General features: G+C 43.0%; 1 protein-coding gene across 1 annotated transcript in view; it reads right to left on the minus strand.

The window, feature by feature from the left end:
- Positions 1-241: 241 nt before the first annotated feature.
- sspn (sarcospan (Kras oncogene-associated gene)) overlaps positions 242-20,010 on the minus strand; it is a 28,351-nt gene continuing 8,582 nt past the window's right edge. Inside the window, exons 2-3 of the mRNA XM_063072309.1 lie at positions 14,650-14,736; positions 242-5,069 (exon numbers count right to left, since the gene is read on the minus strand). Of these exons, the coding sequence (XP_062928379.1) occupies positions 4,704-5,069; positions 14,650-14,736 (453 nt within the window). The 3' untranslated portion in view covers positions 242-4,703. The remainder of the gene's footprint in view (positions 5,070-14,649; positions 14,737-20,010) is intronic.

Below are 20,010 nucleotides of genomic sequence, written 5' to 3' on the forward strand. Positions count from 1 at the left end.
GGGAGCATAATTTTAAGGTAATTGGAAGAAAGTACAGGAGGGCTGTGAGGGGTAAGTTCTTTTTACACAGAGTGGTGGGTGTGTGGAATACAGGGGTATTAGTAGGAGCAGCTACATTAGGGGCATTTAAGAAACTCTTAGGTAGGCACATGGATGATAGAAGAATAGAGGGCTACGTAGGAGGGAAGGATTAGAATAGGTTAAAATATCAGTACAACATTGAGGGCTGAAGGGCCTGTAATGTGCTGTGGTACTCCATGTTCTAAAGATTATGCACCAAATGCAAGTAAATGACACTGGTATGATAACTACGAAGGTTGGCATGGATGTGAAGGGCTGAAGGGCCTGTCTCTGTGTTTGGAGAAGTCATAAGCACTGCCTTTAATAGCCCATGCAACAACCAGACTTGCAGAGTCGTAAGGAGAAGTGTCGGGACCAAAATACATTCAACACCAAGATTCCATATATAGATACTTTATTATTTTTATAAATATTATAGACAGAAAATAAACCTTTTTAACACAAAGATTGTATAGAAAATTGCTTCAACAAAGGTTAAAGTTTATATGTAAAGTCCAGAGAAAAGTCACTTTGGTAGGATATTGACCATTAACAGATCACACAAGCAACCCAACAAGTGGGTCAAAATATTTGAGCGGTGCATTTACAAACAAAATTGAAGTTAAGTCATGCTCGTATAATACTGGGTTAGACATCTGAAAGCAATAGTGAAACTGCAATATAAAAACACATTGAAACTCAGATATACTAAACAGAGAAAGAATGATCACGTTATATAAAGTGTTATTTCAATGTAACTGTGAAACAAAATCTTTGAGAGTGCAATACAGCTAAGTTACTGCAAGAGGACAGTGGTCTTGTATTAATTTGCAGATGCGCCCTTTTTGTTCCATCGGTTTCTGAAGAAAGCAACTGCAGGCACTGATTTGCTTTGCACCAAATGACGTGTATTCCACTCGTCCCAAGTTGTTCCATTAAGAACAGGCTGCTTTTATTTTTTAAAAATTAGGATTGACATTGTCACTGTTGTGAGTGATCCCCCTCTTCTGCACCCCAGGCCTCTCCCAGCCTATGCAATAACTCCCTGGACTTTAACAAACTGAAATAGGCAAGGTTATAAACGTGCATGGCTCGAATTTCGTTCTGTGGAAGATGGTTACAGATCTCTGCTCCTTGACCTGCAATTCGCTTTTTTTAAAACCATCGCAGATAATTATTTCATATTAGTTTTGCTAGTTCAAGTCTGCCTGCTTATATTTGTTTATTCCTGAGATACTATGCATTTCAAGATCTTGTTGTTGTTGTTGTGTGTGTGTGTGTGTGTGTGTGTGTGTACGCGCCTCTTCTTTCCCAGATTTCCAGGCATCTGTCCAACAGCCTGCCCATAAAAGCGTCCCGCCGTTGAAAGGCACAGATGGTATCATGTGAAGGCTTGTCCCAAATCGGACCACATTGCTTTACCTCGACCTCTAATAGATCCTGCACCAAGAGTGATTTGTATTGGTCCACTCAAAGACATGTGAATTAGCTTTCCAGTGAGCTGTAATCAGATCAAATCACACTACACAAAGCATTTCAAATAAAAATGTCATTATCAATTATTACTACAATATTGTGAAAACCTGAAGTGACTTGTCATTTTGTCCACTGGTTTTGCAGTTGCTGGAATACACTGCAAACACAGAGAAAAGCAGCACAGAAAGGTGCTAGCCATCAACCACCCATTCACAGTAACCCCATTTCATTCTTCCCATACTCCAATCAACTTCTATATGTTAAAGGATAGTTTACAGCAGCCAATAAACCTACAGACCATACACGTCGTTGGAAAATGTGGGAGGAAGCTAGAGCAGTTCAGAAGGCCTTTGACAAGATGTTCATGAGGCTCCTCAACAAGGTAAGAGCCCAGGGTAGTAGAGGAAAGATTCTGGTATGGATAGAAGATTGGCTGCCTATCAGGAGGCAAGGAGAGGGAACAAAAGAACCCTTTTCTGGTTGGCTGCCAGTGACTAGTGGTGTTCTACAGGGGGGTCAGTCTTCTTTTCATGTTATATGCCACTGATTTGGATGACAGAGTTGATGGTTTTGTGGCCACGTTCACGGATGCCATGAAGACAGGTGGAGGGGCAGGTAGTGTTGAGGAAGCAGGGAGTTTGCAGAGGGACTGAGACAGATAAGGAGATTGGGCAGATGGAATAGAGTGTAGGGAAGTGTATGATCATGTACTTTGGTGGAAGGAATAAAGGCGTAGACTATTTTCTAAACTGGGAGAAAATTCAGAGGTGAGGGGTGAAAAGAGACTTGGATTCCTCTTGCAAGATTCCTTAAAAGTTAACTTACAGGTTGAGCCAGTGATAAGGAAAGCAAATTAAATGTTAGCATTCATTTTAGAAGACTACAATATACGTAAAAAAGGAGGTAATGCTGAGGCATTGTAGGGCATTGGTCAGACCGCATCTGAAGTACTGTGAGTAGTTTAGGGCTTCTTATCTAAGAAAAGATATGCTGGCACTCGAGAGGGCCTAGGAGATTCACGAGAATGATTCCAAGGATGAAATTGTTTATGTATGAGAGGCATTTGATGGCTCTGGGCCTAACTTGCTGGAGTTTAGAAGAACGGGGCGGGGGGGGGGGATCTCACTGAAACCTACTGAATATTGAAAGGCCTACATAGAGTGGATGTTTCCTATAGTGAAGGAGTCTAGGACCAAAGGGCACAGCGTCAGAATACGGAGACTTCTATTTAAAACAGGGATGAGGAGGAATTCTGTGCAATTCATTGCCACAGACGGTTGTGGAGGCCAAGTCGTCGGGTATATTTAAAGAGGAGCTTGATAGCTCCTAGATTAGTCATGGGGTCAAAGGGTATTGGGGGAAGGCAGGAGAATGGGGATAATAATTGAGTCATGCTGGAATGGCAGAGCAGTCTAAATGGCCAAATTCTGCTCCTACGTCTTATGGTCAGACGAGGGAACCCATGCAGTCACAGGGACAGTGTGCAACTCCACTGAGGGCCATGCTTGTACCCGGGTCACTGCAGCTGAGAGCCAACAGCAGTACTAACTGTGCCACTCTGTCTCCCCAATTCAGTCCCGTTAATGCTGTAAAAATCATGGGTCCTTTAAACTGTGCTGCTAGGTGCTGGCATATACCGGAACTGGGTGCCTTGCAAGATTCTCACCGACTAAGCACCACGTCATGATCAGCCAGCAAAGGTGACAGGGCGGTTAAGGAGGCAAATGGTGTGTTGCCTTCATTAGTTGGGGATTGAGCTCAAGAGCTGCAAGGTAATGATGCAGTTCTATTAAACCCCAGTTCGACCACACCTGAAATATTGTGTTCATTACTGGTTCCCTCATTACATGAAGGAAGTCGAAGCTTCAGAGAGGGTGAAGAGGAGGTTTACCAGGATGCTGCCTGGATTAAAGAGCATGTTCTATGAGAATGGGTTGAACAAGCTTGGGCTTTTCTCTTTGGAGAGGAGGTTGAGAGTTGATTTGATAGGGATGTACAAAACTAAAACAATTTTGAAGTTTGAGGCAAAGGTCATTCTCTGCAGGGACTAGTGGAGTTTAGTCTCTTTCTTGTTGTCTGAGGAGGGGTCTCACACCCTTTAACTGCACAGTGCCACAGGCTATTCATGTTTAAAATAATAAGAGGGATACTGGAACCACTCAGTGGTCAGACAGCATCTGTGGAGAGAGAGACAGAGGCAGTGTTAGCACTTCAGTTCAAAGATCCTTCATCAGAACTGGGGAAGAGAGAAAAAAAAGGGTGTTTTAACCCAGAGGTTTAACATCCGGTGAGGGGCGGAGAGGACAGGGTCACTGTCTGGGGTGGGATACGCAAGGGAAATAAATGTTTGTAGGTTAGAACTGATCTGTCTCGAGGAGGGTGAGGAGAGGGATGTCAATGGGTACAGAGGAGAGGAGGAAGACCACACTGGGGCAGCTAGCTGTCATCAGTAGTACTCCTTACTTCCCTTTGAAAGCTTCAGGACACCGGGACTACCCAGAGACCGGGTCTCCAACCCTCCCTGTCCCTGCAATGTGCACCTTTTCCTAAAGAAGGGCCTGGGCCCGAAACGTCGAATACTTGTTCGTTTCCATGGATACAGCCTCTCCCACTCAATTCCTCAGCAGTTTGTGTGTGTTGCAGTGAAACACCCTTGCTTTCTCACTTGTCCAGTTCCAATGAGGAGACAAAACTTTCACTCCATCTCTTTCTCCACAGATGCTACCTGAATTCTGAGCATTTCCACCATTTTCTGTTTTTATTTCAGATGTCCAGCATCTGCAGTTTTTGTTTCTCGAGTGCATTTAAAACCTACATCAGTTAACAACTTACAGTCTAGTTTCTTCATTGTCTTTAAAAATCCTCATGGGGTATTACTGAGAGCAAAGTGGAGCCACAGCAGTTTGCTTGTTAGCTATGGCGTGGAAGCACAATACTGAAACAGACAATCCACTCTATACCAGCAACAGGGTTATTAGACACCTGTAAGAATAGGACTGTTATTTCCCTAAAGCACACTTCCTTGCGTAAATAGCACATTCTCAAAATTGCACACTTTTGTAAGCAAAGTCTAGCCTTAAACATGTTAATACTGGAGTAATTTCTTCCTGTGCACTGGGTTCTGGCATCAGCCTACACTCTGTGGCTGACCATCCCAGCTGGGTTATTCACACCTTCTGTTGCTGTTGGCTGGTGGTCTTCAAGGGGTGGAAGTGGAGGCCGGCAAAAAACACCTGGTATCTGTCCTTCCACATCACGTAGCAGCCCAGCAGGCAGACGAGGGCGAGGGTTAGGTTCAGAACCATCTGCAGCAGTAGGTAGAGTTTGATGGTGCTGGTGACCGAGTCGCAGTCGGGAACATCATTGTACTGGAAAGTCCGGGCTATCTGATCCTCGGGATCCTGCTTGCAGACGCAGTGCTCCGAGTTCATCTGGCAGGTGAACTTGGTGATCTGATTATAATGGTGACCAGCAAAAGCCACAGCTGAGATGCAAAGTATCAGGCCAAGGGTGCACAGCAAGAAGTAGATCAGCTGTGGATGGAAAGCACATTCATTTAATTATCATTGTTTAATTTTCCCTTTGGGAGGGAGCTAGGGGACTGGCGGGTGGCGATCTAACAGAATCATGGACAGCCTCTGCAAAGGCTATTTTGGTGCCTGCATGTTGTCAGATTTCTGCTGTGTAGGACATAGAAAATTACAGCACAGTACAGGCCCTGCAGCCCATGACTTTATGCCAACCTTTAAACCCGCTCTAAAATCAATCTAGCCATCCCTTCTACATAGGCACATTGATAACAGAAAATCTGAGAGCTCTCTAAGAATTTCCTAAATGGCCCTAATGTATCTGCCTCTACCACCACCCCCGGCAGGGCCCTACACGCACCCACCACTCTCTGTGTAAAAAAAAACTCACCTCAGCCACCACCCCCCCACCCCCATTTCCTTGAGCCAACTACCTTACAATTATGTTCCCTGGTATTAGACATTTCCTCCCTGGGAAAAAGGTTCTGCTATCCACTCGATCTTATCATCTTGTACACCTCGAGCAAGTCACCTCTCATCCTTCTCCTCTCCAAAGAGGAAAGCCCTCACCCACTCAACATATCCTCATAAGACATATAATCTAATCCAGGCAGCGTTCTGGTAAATCTCCTCTGTATGCTCTCTAACGATTCTACATCCTTCCTATAATGAAGCGACCAGAACAGAACACAATATTCCAAGTATGCTTAGTTTGGCATTTACTTCCCTTCCCTTCCGCTAATGCTGATGTGTTCTCTGCTTGAAGATATTTGCACAGTGCTGTTAGGAGGTGTGTGCGGAACTTTGATCCAGGGACAAGTGAACAAGGGTTTATGAATATCCAAGCTGCGACTTGGGAGGTGTTGATGTCAGGTTGTTCATTGGGGAAAGTGGGAAAAGTCCTATGGACTTTGGCCCTCCTAATGGTCACACCTTTGGTCTGCAGACTCACAGACTAAGCCCATCGCCCCATTAATTTTCCCTAGTGACCTATTCTCCTCATATTATCGATTCCCCAGACTCCAGCACTCACCTACACACTAGGGGCAATTAACCTACCCGCCTGCACTTCTTTGGGACGTGGAAGAAAACTGGAGAGCACTGAGGAAAGACACACAACAGCTTCAGGTGAATTTAAGGAAATGTGGGGAAAATAAAATGGGATTAGTTTTATTTAAAATGGTTGCAGACAAAGTGAGCAGAGGTGATGGCTTCCGTGCCCTATAACCCTGTGACTCATGAGCAACTATTTTCCCTGTCCCACCATCTGGGTCCTACCCTTTTCTCGCCGCTACCATCAGGCAGGAAATCCAGAAGCCTGAAGTCCCACACCACCAGATTCAGGAATAGCTGCCTTCCTACAACCTTCAGGGTCTTCAACCAACCCGCACAACCCTAATTCTACCCCAGAATGGAACATTAGAGACACCTCTACCATCGGGTGGCAGGATAGGATAACGGTTAGCATGTTGCTTTACAGCGCCAACTGTGAGATCAGGGTTCGATCCCCGCTGCTGGTTATAAGGAGTTTGTACGTTCCCCCCGTGACCCTGTGGGTTTCCTCTGGGTGCTCCAGTTTCCTCCCACATTCCAAAGACATATGCTAGGGTTACTAAATGCAGACATGCTACTTTGATGCTGAAGGCATGGTGATACCTATTGGCTGCTCAGTGTAATCCTTGCTGATTTGATTTGGTGCAAACAAATCAAAAGGAAAGGTTATACAAGTTACCATAGGAAGGAAAAGCTGGTAGTTTAGGATGTAGCATAATGTAGTAGATAGAAGATAAGATACGTTAGCTGTAGGAATAAATGGGTGTTTTTCTGGTGGGCAAAATGTGATGAGTAGTTTGCCACAGGGATTGGTGTTGGGGCTCAAAGTATGTACAGGTTATATAACTGTCTTGGTTGAAAGGACTGAAGGCGTGAGTTGTTAAATTTGCTGACACAAAGATAGGAAAGAAACTAAGTTATGAAGATTTCCTCCAAGTGCTCTGGTTTCATCCCACGTTCCAAAGACATATGAGTAGTAGGTTAATTGATCACATGAGGTGTAGTTGGTTGGCGGGGGCTCATTGGACTGGATGGGCCGGTTACCGTACTGTATCACTATATTAAATAAACAGGAGTGTTACAAGGGGACATAGCTAGTTAAATGGGTGGGCAATTGAAGTTTAATGAGGAAAAATGAGATGGGACAAATAAAACAGAAGAATTTTATCTAACCAGTGGCAGATTGCTAAGCTCAGAGATGCAGTGGCACTGGGCGCTCCAGTGCAAGATTAGTAAAGAACTGTACATGGGTACTGCAATGGATTGAGAAAGCCAAGAGACTATTATTGCTTATTGCAAGTGCAGTGAATACAAATGCAGAGAGGTTCTGCTTCAGTTCTAGGGAAATGGTGAGGCCATATCTGGTGTATTGTATTCAGTACTGATCTCCACCTTTCAGAATAGATACAGATAGTTCCAGACTGATAACAAAAGTAGGCCGATTGTCTTACGAGGAAAGGTCAGACAGGATGAGTTTGCAGCCACTGGGATTTACCAGAGTGGCTGGTGACTTGACTGAAAAGTACAAGGTTTGAGGGTTCATGACAGGGTGGATGTGCAGAGGGTGTTTCCTACTGTAGGAGCAAATAGAATTAGCAGGTTATTGGGAAAAAATAAAGGGCGAGCTATTTGAAAGAGCAAAGAGGCAATATCTTCCCTTCTCTCTCTCCTAAATGGACAAACCTTCAGGAGATTTCATTATCCCCCTCAACCCCATTCCCTTGCCTTCTACATAACCTCTGACACCCTTACTAATCAAGAACCTATCAACCTTTGCTTTAAATATAACCAATGACTTGAACTCCACAGCCATCTGTGTCAATGATTCCAACAGATTCACCACCTTCTGGCGAAAGTAATTCCCCCTCACCTCTATCTTACATGGGTGTACCTGGGCAGCAGGGTCCAACTGAGGCAAAAGGGTCTGTGACTATGCAGCAACTCTAGATGAATGAAAGAATGAATAATATATAATATGCTTCCAAACCAGTAAATTGCTTGTTAATGTGCTGTCATCTGTTTCTTAGAAAAATACAGTGGTCAACTGGTGCAGAAAGTTGGTACAAGAGTCAGATCATTAGTTGATGAAGGCTGGAGAAATGAAGGATGGCATAGTATCATTCAGAACCTCAGGACAGCTAATGAGAAACAAATGATAAAAATTAGGCCGCCCATTTGCAAGATTTCAGAGTTATAAATGATACAAATAACCTGGTAATCTATTACATGATGTGACACTGGACTGTGCTGAGAATAGTGGTGTATAACATAGAAACACAGAAAACCTACAGCACAATACAGGCCCTTCGGCCCACAAAGTTGTGTCGAACATGTCCTTACCTTAGAAACTACTATGCTTACCCATAGCCCTCTATTTTTCTAAGCTCCATGTACCTATCCAAAAGTCTCTTAAGAGACCCTATCGTATCCGCCTCCATCACCATTGCCGGCAGCCCATACCATGCACTCACCACTCTCTGTGTAAAAAACTTACCCCTGACATCTCCTCTGTACCCACTCCCCAGCGCCTTAAACCTGTGTCCTCTTGTGGCAACCATTTCAGCCCTGGGAAAAAGCCTCTGACTATCCACACTATCAATACCTCTCATAATCTTATACACCTCTATCATGTCACCTCTCATCCTCCGTCGCTCCAAGGAGAAAAGGCCGAGTTCACTCAACCTATTCTCATAAGGCATGCTCTCTAATCCAGGCAACATCCTTGTAAATCTCCTCTGCACCCTTTTTATGGTTTCCACATCCTTCCTGTAGTGAGGTGACCAGAACTGGGCACAGTACTCCAAGTGGGGTCTGACCAGGGTCCAATATAGCTGCAAAATTACCTCTTGGCTCTTAAACTCAATCCTACGATTGATGAAGGCTAATGTACCATATGCCTTCTTAACCACAGAGTCAGTGAGAACATGGCAGAGGCAGAAAGGATTAGATTAGCTAGCCTGTTAATTACTACTTTAGTTAATTTGGAATAACATGATAGGTCATCACAGGCCTATCCTGTTATATTGTATGCTCTGTGTTCCACGCTCATTCTGAATAGGAATAATACTTGTCAGAAAATTTCTTGGACAGATGGTGGTAGATTTTTACACCTAGTTATTTTGGATCGATTAAAGATGTCAAGGTTCAACTCCATAGAGTTATACTGCACAGAAACAGGCTGCACGTTCCTGACCTCATGAGCTTTCCGTGTAACAGTTTCTGCTGTTTCATTAAGCCACTCCGCTTTAAATGAACTCGCAGTTCTTTTGCACTTCATGTCCTTTGCTTCTTTGGAATTTGACATAGTGAATCAATAATTTCTTCAATCGAAACAGTATAATTAAGCCTGTTGTAAAGTCTGCAGACAAATCATCGCAAACTCCACGTGGTCAGCACTGTCTGTGCCAGAAACCGGAAAAGGATATCTGTGTACGATCGTGAAGTATATTTAACATGCCAAAGAGGTAGTGGGTGCCAATCTTCTGTGCACAGTTTAAACTCCTTTGTGCGCTGTTAGCAAAAGATGTGTGCATGAGCACACGCGGACACCTTGCAGGGATCATTGAAGGGAATGGCAGACTTTTGGCATTAGAACAGTTGCCAGTGAACTCTGGCATATGAGTCAGACAATCTAATTAAGCCCATTCGCAGGGGGCGGGGCTTTCAGTGAGGGTGATCTCATGAACTCAAACTGCACTGGAGTTTCTTTGCTGCAGCTGACGCATTTTCTAATTTCCCCACCCGCTGTGATGTGGCCCTCACTACATAGGCCCCTACATCACAGTCAAACTGAAGGCTGCAGTACACCCTAAGATGTATGGACCTTAAAACATCTTAAACTGGTCTGGTGGTTAATGCAACACCACACTATGGTAGAGGCAGATACACTAGGGGCATTTAAAACGTTCTTAGATAGGCACATGGATGACAGAAAAACGGAGAGCTAAGGAGGAGGAAAGGAGTAGATTGATCTTAGAGCAGGTTAAGAGGTCTGAACAATGTGAGCTAAAGGTTTTGTACTGTGCTGTAATGTTCTACAGTCTATATAAACACCAAGCTACTTTCATCTTATAGATGAATGTTCTCAACCCAAAACATCTACTGTCCATTTCCCTCCACAGATGCTGCTTGAGCCACGGAGTTTCCCCAGCAGCCTATTTTTCACTTCAGATTTCAGTAATATGGTCAAGGGAGACAGAGGACAGCTTTGAGTCAGTGGACTGGACGACGTTCAGGGATTCATCTTCGAGTCTGAATGAATATGCCATGGTTGTCACTGACTTCATCAAAACCTGCATGGTTGAGTGTGTGCCTTTGAGAACATACCGGACAAACCCAAGCCAAAATCCGTGGATGAACCAGGAGATTCGTAGTCTGCTGAGGGCTAGATCTCAGGGATTGATTGTGGACTTCAGGAAGGGAAAACTGAGGGAACACATCGAGGCATCAGCAGTGGAAAAGGTGAGTAGTTTCAAGTTCCTGCGTGTCAGCGTCTCTGAAGATTCATCACGGGCCCGACATATTGATGCAATTATAAATAAAGCATGACGGTGGCTATATTTCATTTGGACTTTGTGGATACTTGGTGTGTCGCCAAGGACTCTCGCAAATTTCTACAGATGTACTGTGGAGAGCATTCTAACCGGTTGCATCACCATCTGCAAGAGGCCACTGCACAGAATCAGAAAAAGATGCAGAAAGCTGTAAACTCAGCCAGGTCCTCATGGGTACTAGCCTTCCCAGCATCGAGGACAGCTTCAAAAGGCGATGCCTGAAAAAGGTGGCATTCATTATTAAGGACCCCCATTACCCTCTTTTCATTGCTACCATCAAGGAGGAGGTACAGGGGCCTGAAGACACACTCTCAACATTTTAGGAACAGCTTCTTTCCCTCCACCTTCAGATTTCTGAATGAACAATGAACTCATATACACTACATCACTATTTTCTTTTCTTCTTTTTTTCTTATTTTAATTTGTATTTTTTATTATTATGCATTGCAATGTACTGTTACTGCAAGGCAACAAGTTCTATGACATATGCCAGTGATATTAGACCTGATTTATATCAGAGGGTATTCTTTTTCAACAGCCATGTCCATATCCCTCCATTCTCTGCATACTCTGGTGTCACATCAAGTAACAGATTATCAGGTTATTTGTACAATTTATGGTTGTGAAATCTTGTAAATGAGCTACCTATTTTACCCCCTTCAAAACCGTGCTTACACTTCAAAAAACAATTTATGGGCTGTATCTTGTGTTTGATGTCCTAAGGTGCTGAAGCTTTCACCTCTGTACCAACCATAGGTCGTCCAACGACCTGGCATTTCCTGATGACGTGTGGAAATAAATATAAGATGACAATATCAAATTACAAACCTCACCAACAAATAAAGTATTTCTTTAGAGGTCAGTACAAGCAACTAGACGTTCAGCTCCGCCATTCACCAAGATCGTGGCCTTGTTATCCTCTTTTTGCCTCCAAAATAATCAGTGTGTTTTTAATTTGTTTCAGGAAAAGAGATCTAAAGATTCATGATACTGAGAAAAATAATTTCCTTTCATCTCTTTGTTAAATGTATGACCCCTTTGGCCTAGATTTCCCAGCAGGAAATGTGCTCTCCACACCCGCCCAGTCTGCATCTTCTGTGTTTCAACCAACTCACCACTCATTCTTCTAAACTCCAAATCTGGCCTATCTAGCTATTCCTCACAAGATAATCCACACTTTCTGAATAACTTCTTGGAATTACTTCCAATGTACTTACCTCCTTCCTTAAAGATAGAGATTGATATTGTACACAGTACTCCTGAAGTGGCCTTCAATAACCTCCCCAGTTTTATACTCAAATCCACTCACAATAAGTGATGACATTCTGATGACCTTTGTTATTATTTGCTGCACCTGCATTCTAGCCTTTTATGATTCACATAGCGCAGTGGTCCCCAACCACTGGGCCGCGGACCGGTATCGGGCCGCGAGCATGTGCGGTGCGGAAACGATATGATTTTGCGATATGAAACGATATGAGTCAGCTGCACCTTTCCTCATTCCCTGTCACGCACTGTTGAACTTGAACACCCCACCCCCAACATCCGCAAGAATATCGTCAATATTAAACCGGTCCGCGGTGCACAAAAGGTTGGGGACTCCTGATATAGAGGATACTAGATCCCTCTACACCTTAGAGCTTTGCAATCCCTCACCATTTAAATAATTTACAGCTTATTATTTTTTCCTTGCCAAAATGGACAATTCACATTTTCCCCATTATACTAGAAAATGGAACACTACAGCACAGTACACTCTTTGGCCCACCATGTTGAGCTGACCTTTAATCTACTCCAAGATCAATTCAACCCTTCCCTCCATTTTTCTTTCATCAATGTGCCTACATCAGAGTCTCTTAAATGTCCCTAATATATCTGCCTCTACCACCACCTCTGGCAGAGTGTTTCATGCAGATACCACTTTGTAAAAAAAAACTTACCTCTGATATTCCCCCCCCAATACTTTCTTCCAATCACCTTAAAATTATGCACCCTGTTATGAGCCATCTCTACCCTGGGAAAAAGTCTCTGAATGTCCACTCTACGTCTCTTATCATCTTGTACATCTCTAACAAGTTACTTCTCATCCTCCTTTGCTCCAAAGAGAAAAGCCCTAGCTCGCTCAACTTATCTTCACAAGACCCGCTGTCTAATCCAGGCAACATCCAAGTAAAATCTCCTCTGCACCCTCTCTAAAGCTTCAACATCATTCCTATAATGAGGCAAGATCTCCAACCACTTACTTAACCTGGCTATAATCACCTATGTTCCCTTAACAACTTACTTTCCTATCTTTCTTCGTCAATCAAGCTTTTGGAAGGTCATTCAGTCAAGTTCCTGTTTTCCTTCTGATTCTAATTTCTCTGAGTCCCATGTTACATTGTTCCTGCTTAGTTGGTGACGGGAGAGGACAATGTCCATCAAGTCTATCAACTGCAGCCAAACTCAACTTATAGAGTAGTAATGAACATAGGAACTGGCCCTTTGGCCTGCAATGTTGAGCCAAACTAATTAAGACCATAAGACATGTGAGCAGAATTAGGCCATTTGGCTCATCGAGTCAGCTCCACCATTCAATCATGGCTGATCTTTTGTTCCCCTCCTCAGCCCCATGCCCCAGCCTTCTCCCCATAACCTTTGATGTCATGTTCAAGAACCTATCAAGCTTTGCCTTAAATACACCCAAAGACCTGGCCTCCACAGCTGCGTGTGGTAATAAATTCCACAAATTCACCACCCTCTGGCTAAAGAAATTTCTCCGCATCTCTGTTTTAAATGGACACCCCTCTCTCCTGAGGCAGTGCCCTCTTGTCCTAGACTCCCCCACCATGGGAAACATCCTTTCCACATCTACTCTGTCTAGGCCTTTCAACATTTGAAAAGCTTCAATGAGATCTCCCCTCAACCTTATACATTTCAGTGAGTACAGACCCTGACCTATCAAACGTTCCTCGTATGATAACTCTTTCATTCCCAGAATCATCCTTGCGAACCTCCTCTGAATCCTCTCCAATGTCAGCACATCTTTTCTTAGATGAGGAGCCCAAAACTGTTCTCAATATTCAAGGTGACCTAACTAGTCCCTTCTTATCCCTCCATTCTCTGCACATCCATGTGCCTAAGAGTGTTGCATTTGCTTATTGTTTTGAAGCGCTGGAAACAAATTAATAGAAAATAGAAGTGAAATAATACACCCACACATACTTAATGTTGTAGGGAGGCAGACTCCAGACACTTTCCACAGCAAGTCCCACCACAGGAATAGCAAAGGCCAATTCAGAGATTGAATTTAAATTTACCTCATCACATGAACCACAATGTCCAATTTAACCCATCCTTACCATATTCTAATACAATTATTTACATTTAATTAATGACACTAATGTCATGGTGGAACTTTATACAAGAAATTTGGCCACCTTGTTTAATACATTTATGCTCAATGGTTTCAGGGAAATACATGTTGTGATAATCCGTCAGTGTGATATTAACCAATTCTTTACAATGTTCACAGAAATTAAATAGATATATTGTTATGTGATAAAACAAATAATTCAATTGCCGGGATTCATTTAGTTACTCTTTATTTTCTCAGCAGTGATGTTCAATCAGCTAGCAGTGTGACTGATATCATGGAATGCTTCACTGACAAATTAATATTTTTAAAACCGTTCAGCAGAGTTTCACAGCTGTAGAATCTATGTATGTGATTCATGATGGTAACCTGGCAAGCATATGTTATAAAGTTAGTACCTTACTGGGAAAACTCCAATGAGAATGTGATATGGCAACTATTACACTTCTTAATCATAGAGTTTTTATCTTATTAACCAAACACCAGCTGAGTGAAGGGGTAAGACTGAGAAATTGGTTAGTGTCGGAGGTGAGCAGCTATCACGCCCAGGTAACTTTTGTCAATGAGCCATGACCACATATTGATCAGTTGATTTGATTCCATTAACACGTCATCCATCAATTACCTTTACTATAAACTGCCGAGCCGTCTGCTCATCGACTTCGTATATGATGCAGTACATATAAAGTCCAAGCAATGCAGTCAAGCAGATCTGGAAAATAAAGATTAGTATGTGAAATTTTTAGACAGTCTACTTTTTTAAGTGCAATGTTCCTTAATAAATGGCATTAAATAGTCCTTCCTGAATTAATGTTCTGTGTGTCAAATATGTACCCAGTTTCCACTCTATAGACTGGAAAAAATTTATTTATAAAGTACTGATCTACAGCAAACTCACTTTCTACAATGTAATGAGAGTGTTATTAAATGAAACTTGATTTATGATCTTTCTGTAGAAAGTTTTGTGTTGGTTTAAGTGCATCCTTATAGCAAGATGGGTTTGTGGTAGCTTTTGAATCTGTTTGACATTCACATAGATTGGTTGTTATGACTAACAGGCCGTATCCAAAGCAATCCATCCAAATGAAAAGCAGATGGAAGTTCCAGTGACGTACAACACGGAGGCCAGAATCATTCAAATTCAAATCTATAATCACTCTTGTAAAATGAAGATTGGTTATTGTTTTCCTTTGGATCTCTAGAATCCATTGGGATTCTAGATTTGAATTCATTGGGTTCTCTTGTGTACGTACACTGGAATTCCCTTTGTGAGGCCCCGACAAAGAATGTTAAAAGTGAATGCAAGTGATGCCTTCCTGGCTGAAGTTATAAAATGCCAAACCCATAAACCTCCTCTTTCAAGCTTCCAAACTATTGGCAAAGAGAACTGCTTTTCAAAACTAAGAGAGCTGAGAAGGAAACATCCGCAACCATATGGAAGGAAATAGTGCAAGATGATTGTAAACAGTTTAATATTCATTCTCAGGACGTGGGCGTCACTAGTGGGAATGGTATTTATTACCCATGCTGGATGTCCTTGAAATGTTGGTAGGGACTTCGCACTCCATGCTAGCATAGGGTTTAATACAAATGGGTGCTGGCACAGACTCACCACACAGTTGTTTCGCAGCTGTTTTGTGAATCTATTTTTTCCTGTTAAACTTCAGTTTAAAGTGCATTCGTGCTCTCAAAGACTTATTGCCTTACAATCACTGACACTCGCCAACTCGGTAAGTTTGATTTTGCTGCTCAACCATTGTGATTAAAAAAAATTTAGGAAGGAAGTTGAAGGAAGTCAGACTGCAGTGGAAGAAATTCATTATTGTTCCTGTTATAAGAAAGAAACAAAGATGAGCTTTCCTGTCACATGTACAACAGAACATACAGTGAAATGTGTCACTTGGGTCAAATCAAATCAGCGTGGATTGTGCTGGGCAGCCCGCAAGTGTTTGCATCAAATCGAATCAGCGTGGATTGTGCTGGGCAGCCCGCAAGTGTTTGCATCAAAGCAAATCAGCGTGGATTGTGCTGGGCAGCCCGCAAGTGTTTGCATCAAATCAAATCAGCGTGGATTGTGCTGGGCAGCCCGCAAGTGCTTGCATCAAATCAAATCAGCGTGGATTGTGCTAGGCAGCCCGCAAGTGTTGCCATGCTTCCAGCACCAAAATAGTATGCCCACAACTCACTAAACCTAACCTGTACATCTTTGGAATGTGGGAGAAAACTGGAATGCCTTGAGGAATCCCACATGGTCATGGGCAGAATGTACAAACTCCTTTCAGACAATGTCGGGAACTGAACTCCGATCATACAGCAGGCACTGTACTAGCATTACTGTAACCGTTAGGCTACCGCAAACTATTGAATGGTCCACTAGTACACATTGGATTCTTGGCCTCTCAATCTACCTCATTATGATCTTGCACCTTACTGTTTACCTGCACTGTATCTTATCTGCAGGCTTGGCACTTCATTCCGTATTCTGTTATTGTTTTACCTTGTTCTACCTCATTGCAACGATCTGATCTGTCTGAACAGTATGCAAGCCAAGGTTTTTACTGGACCTTGGTACATGCAAGAATAATAAATTCTAATTTTCCCTTGAAGGACACTGGCCCTGAGAAGTGACCTGTTTAATCCAGATAAGTGCGAGGTATTGTACTTTAAGAGGTCAAATTCTGGTAGGGCATAGTGAGGACCTTAAGAACACTGATGTACAGAGAGACCTTGGGGTGCAGGTCAAAGTCCCTGAAAGTAGCAACACAGGTGGAGTGTACAGTGAGAAAGTTATTTGGTATGCTATGCCTTTGTAGACCAAGGTAATGAGTACAAGAGTTGGACTGTCCTGGTGCAGAAGCACAAAACGTTGGGTGGACTGCAGCTGGAGTACTGAGTACAGCTCTGGTTGCCACACCGCAGGAAGGATGTGGTGACAATAGAGGGGTGCAGAAGGGGTTCATCGGGATGTTGCCTAGAGTGGAGAACTGTGTGTAGTTAGGAGACAGTGGAGAGGCTGTATCAATTCCTACTGGAGTGTGGGAGGTTGAGGGGTGACCCCGTAGAACTTTACAAATTTTTGAGGGGCATAGATAGAATCGATGGGCAGAGTCCTTTACCCCAGGGCTGGAACCTAGAACTAGATGGCACTGGTTTACAATGAAGGGTGAGATATTTAAATGAGATTAAAGGGTACATCTAGGGTTGCCAACTTTCTCACTCCCAAATAAGGGACAAAAGTAGCAGTCAAATACGGGACACTTGTGTTTACCCCGAGAAAGACTACCATGACCACGAAGCCTTGCGCGGGCACCTGTGTGCTCATGCGTGGTGTGCGCATACGTGTACATGCCGACTTTTTTCTACAAATCGGTTTTGGCTTAATCTTCCCGATTCTGATACACTGTACATACATTATTTCTACTTTATATAGGCTGTGCATTTATCATATCATTCCTGCTTTTACTATATGTTAGTGTTATTTTAGGTTTTATGTATTATTGTCATGATTTGGTAGGCTATTTTTTGGATCTGGGAACGCTCAAAAATTTTTCCCATATAAATTAATGGTAATTGCTTCTGCGCTTTACACCATTTCAGCACAAAAGGTTTCATAGGAACGCTCTACCTTAGCGGGGGAAATACAGGACAAGGGCGGTCCCATATGGGACAAACCAATTTAACCCAATATACGGGATGTCCCGGCTAATACGGGACAGCTGGCAACCCTAGGTATATCTCTCACACAGAGGGTGGTAGCTGCCTAAAGAAACAGTGGAAACAGATACTTCCACTAACTTTTTGGCAGGACAGCACGGTAGTGTAGCGATTACCATGTTGCTTTACAGCACCAGTGACCACCGATTACAGCTGCTGAAAGGAGTTTCTATGTTCTCAAACATGGGTATTCACCGGGTGCTCTGCTTTCTTCCCACATTCCAAAGACATACAGATTAGTGAGTTGTGAGCATGCTATATTGGCACGAGAAGGAAGGCAATAATTGTGAGCAGCCCAGCACAACCCTTACTGATTTGATTTGTCATCAAATAGTGCATTTCCATAAGACCATACGATATAAGAGCAGAATTAGGCCATTCGGCCCATCAAGTCTGCTCTGCCATTTCATCACAGCTGATCCAACTTTCCTCTCAGTCCCAATCTCCTGCCTTCTCCCCACAGCCCTTCATGCCCTGACCAGTCAAGAATCTGTCAACTTCTGCCTTAAATACACCTAAGGACTTGGCCTCCACAGCTGCCTGTGGCAAAGAATTCTACAGATTCACCACTCTCTGGCCAAAGAAATTCCTCCTCATCTCCATTCTAAAAGGACACCCCTCTTTTCTGAGGCTGTGTCCTCTGATCTTAGACTCTCCCATCATAGGAAACACCCTCTCCACATTCACTCTATCAAGGCCTTTCACCATTTGATAGGTTTCATTGAGGTCACCCCTCACTCTTCTCAATTCCAGTGAATACAGGCCCAGAGCCATCAAACACTCTTCATATGACAAGCCATTCAATCCTGGAATCATTTTCGTGAATCTCTTTTGAACCCTCTCCAGTTTCAGCACATCCTTTCTGAGATAAGGGGCCCAAAACTGCTCACAATACTCCAAGTGAGGCCTCACCAGTGCTTTATAAAGTCTCAACATTTCATCCTTGCTTTTTTATTCTAGTCTTCTTAAAATGCTAACATTGCATTTGCCTTCCTCGCCACAGACTCAACCTGCAAATAAACCTTTAGGGAATCCTGCACAAGGACTCCCAAGTTCCTTTACACTACTGTTTTTCTGTATTTTCTCTCCATTTAGAAAATAGTCAACCCTCTATTTCTTCTACCAAAGTGCATGACCATACACTTCCCAACACTGTATTCCATCTGCCATTTCTTTGCTCATTCTCCTAATCTCTCTGTCCTTCTGTAGCCTCTCCATTTCCTCAAAACAAACTGCCCCTCCATCTAGCTTCATATTGTCTGCAAATTTTGCAACAAAGCCATCAATTCCATCATCCACATCACTGCCATATAACATAAGAAGAATTGGTCCTTACACAGATCCCTGTGGAATACCACTGGTCACCGGCAGCCAGTGAGAAAAGGCTTCCTCTATTCCCATTGTTTGCCACCTGCCAATCCACCACTGTCTTATCCATGCCAGAATCTTTCCTGTAATACCATGAGCTCGTAGCTTGTTAAGCAGCTATCACTGTATCACTGTACCTGTGACAAATAAAGCTAATCTTTTTGCATTTTACCATCAGCATTAAAATTCCTCATTGTTGTAATTTTGCAAGACAGTCCCTGTCACAACACGTAAGAGCAATTACGAAGAAAACACGACAACCTTTCTACTTCCTTAGGAGTTTGCGAAGATTTGGCATGACAACTAAAACTTCACCAAATTTCTATAGATGTGTAATGGAAAGAATATTAACTGGCTGCATCAAATCCTGGTATAGAAACACCAATGCCCTTGAACGGAAAATCCTATAAGAAGTAGTAGAAACAGCCCAGTCCATCATGGGTAAAGGTCTCCTCATGATTGAGCACACCTACATGAAGCATTGCCGCAGGAAAGCAGCATCCATCATCAGAAACCCCCCACCACCCAGATCATGATCTCTTCTCACTGCTGCCATCAGGAAGAAGGTACAGCAGCCTGAGGACTCACACCACCAGGTTCAGAAACATTTATTACCCGTCAACCATCAGACTCTTGAACCAAAGGGGATAACTTCACTCAACTTCACTTGCCCCATCATTGAAATGTTCCCACAACCTATGGACTCACTTTCAAAACTCTTTATCTCATGTTCTTGATAATTATTATGATTGTTTCTTCTTTTTTGTATTTGCACAGTTGTATTTTACACACTGGCTGTTATTCTTACGGTCTTTCGTTGCTTCTATGATGGATTTATTGAGTATGCCCACAAGAAAATTAATCTGAGGGTTGTATATGGTACTTTGATTAAAAAATTACTCTA

Source organism: Mobula hypostoma, chromosome 20 (genome assembly GCF_963921235.1).
Source record: "Mobula hypostoma chromosome 20, sMobHyp1.1, whole genome shotgun sequence".
Taxonomy (NCBI): Eukaryota; Metazoa; Chordata; class Chondrichthyes; order Myliobatiformes; family Myliobatidae; genus Mobula; species Mobula hypostoma.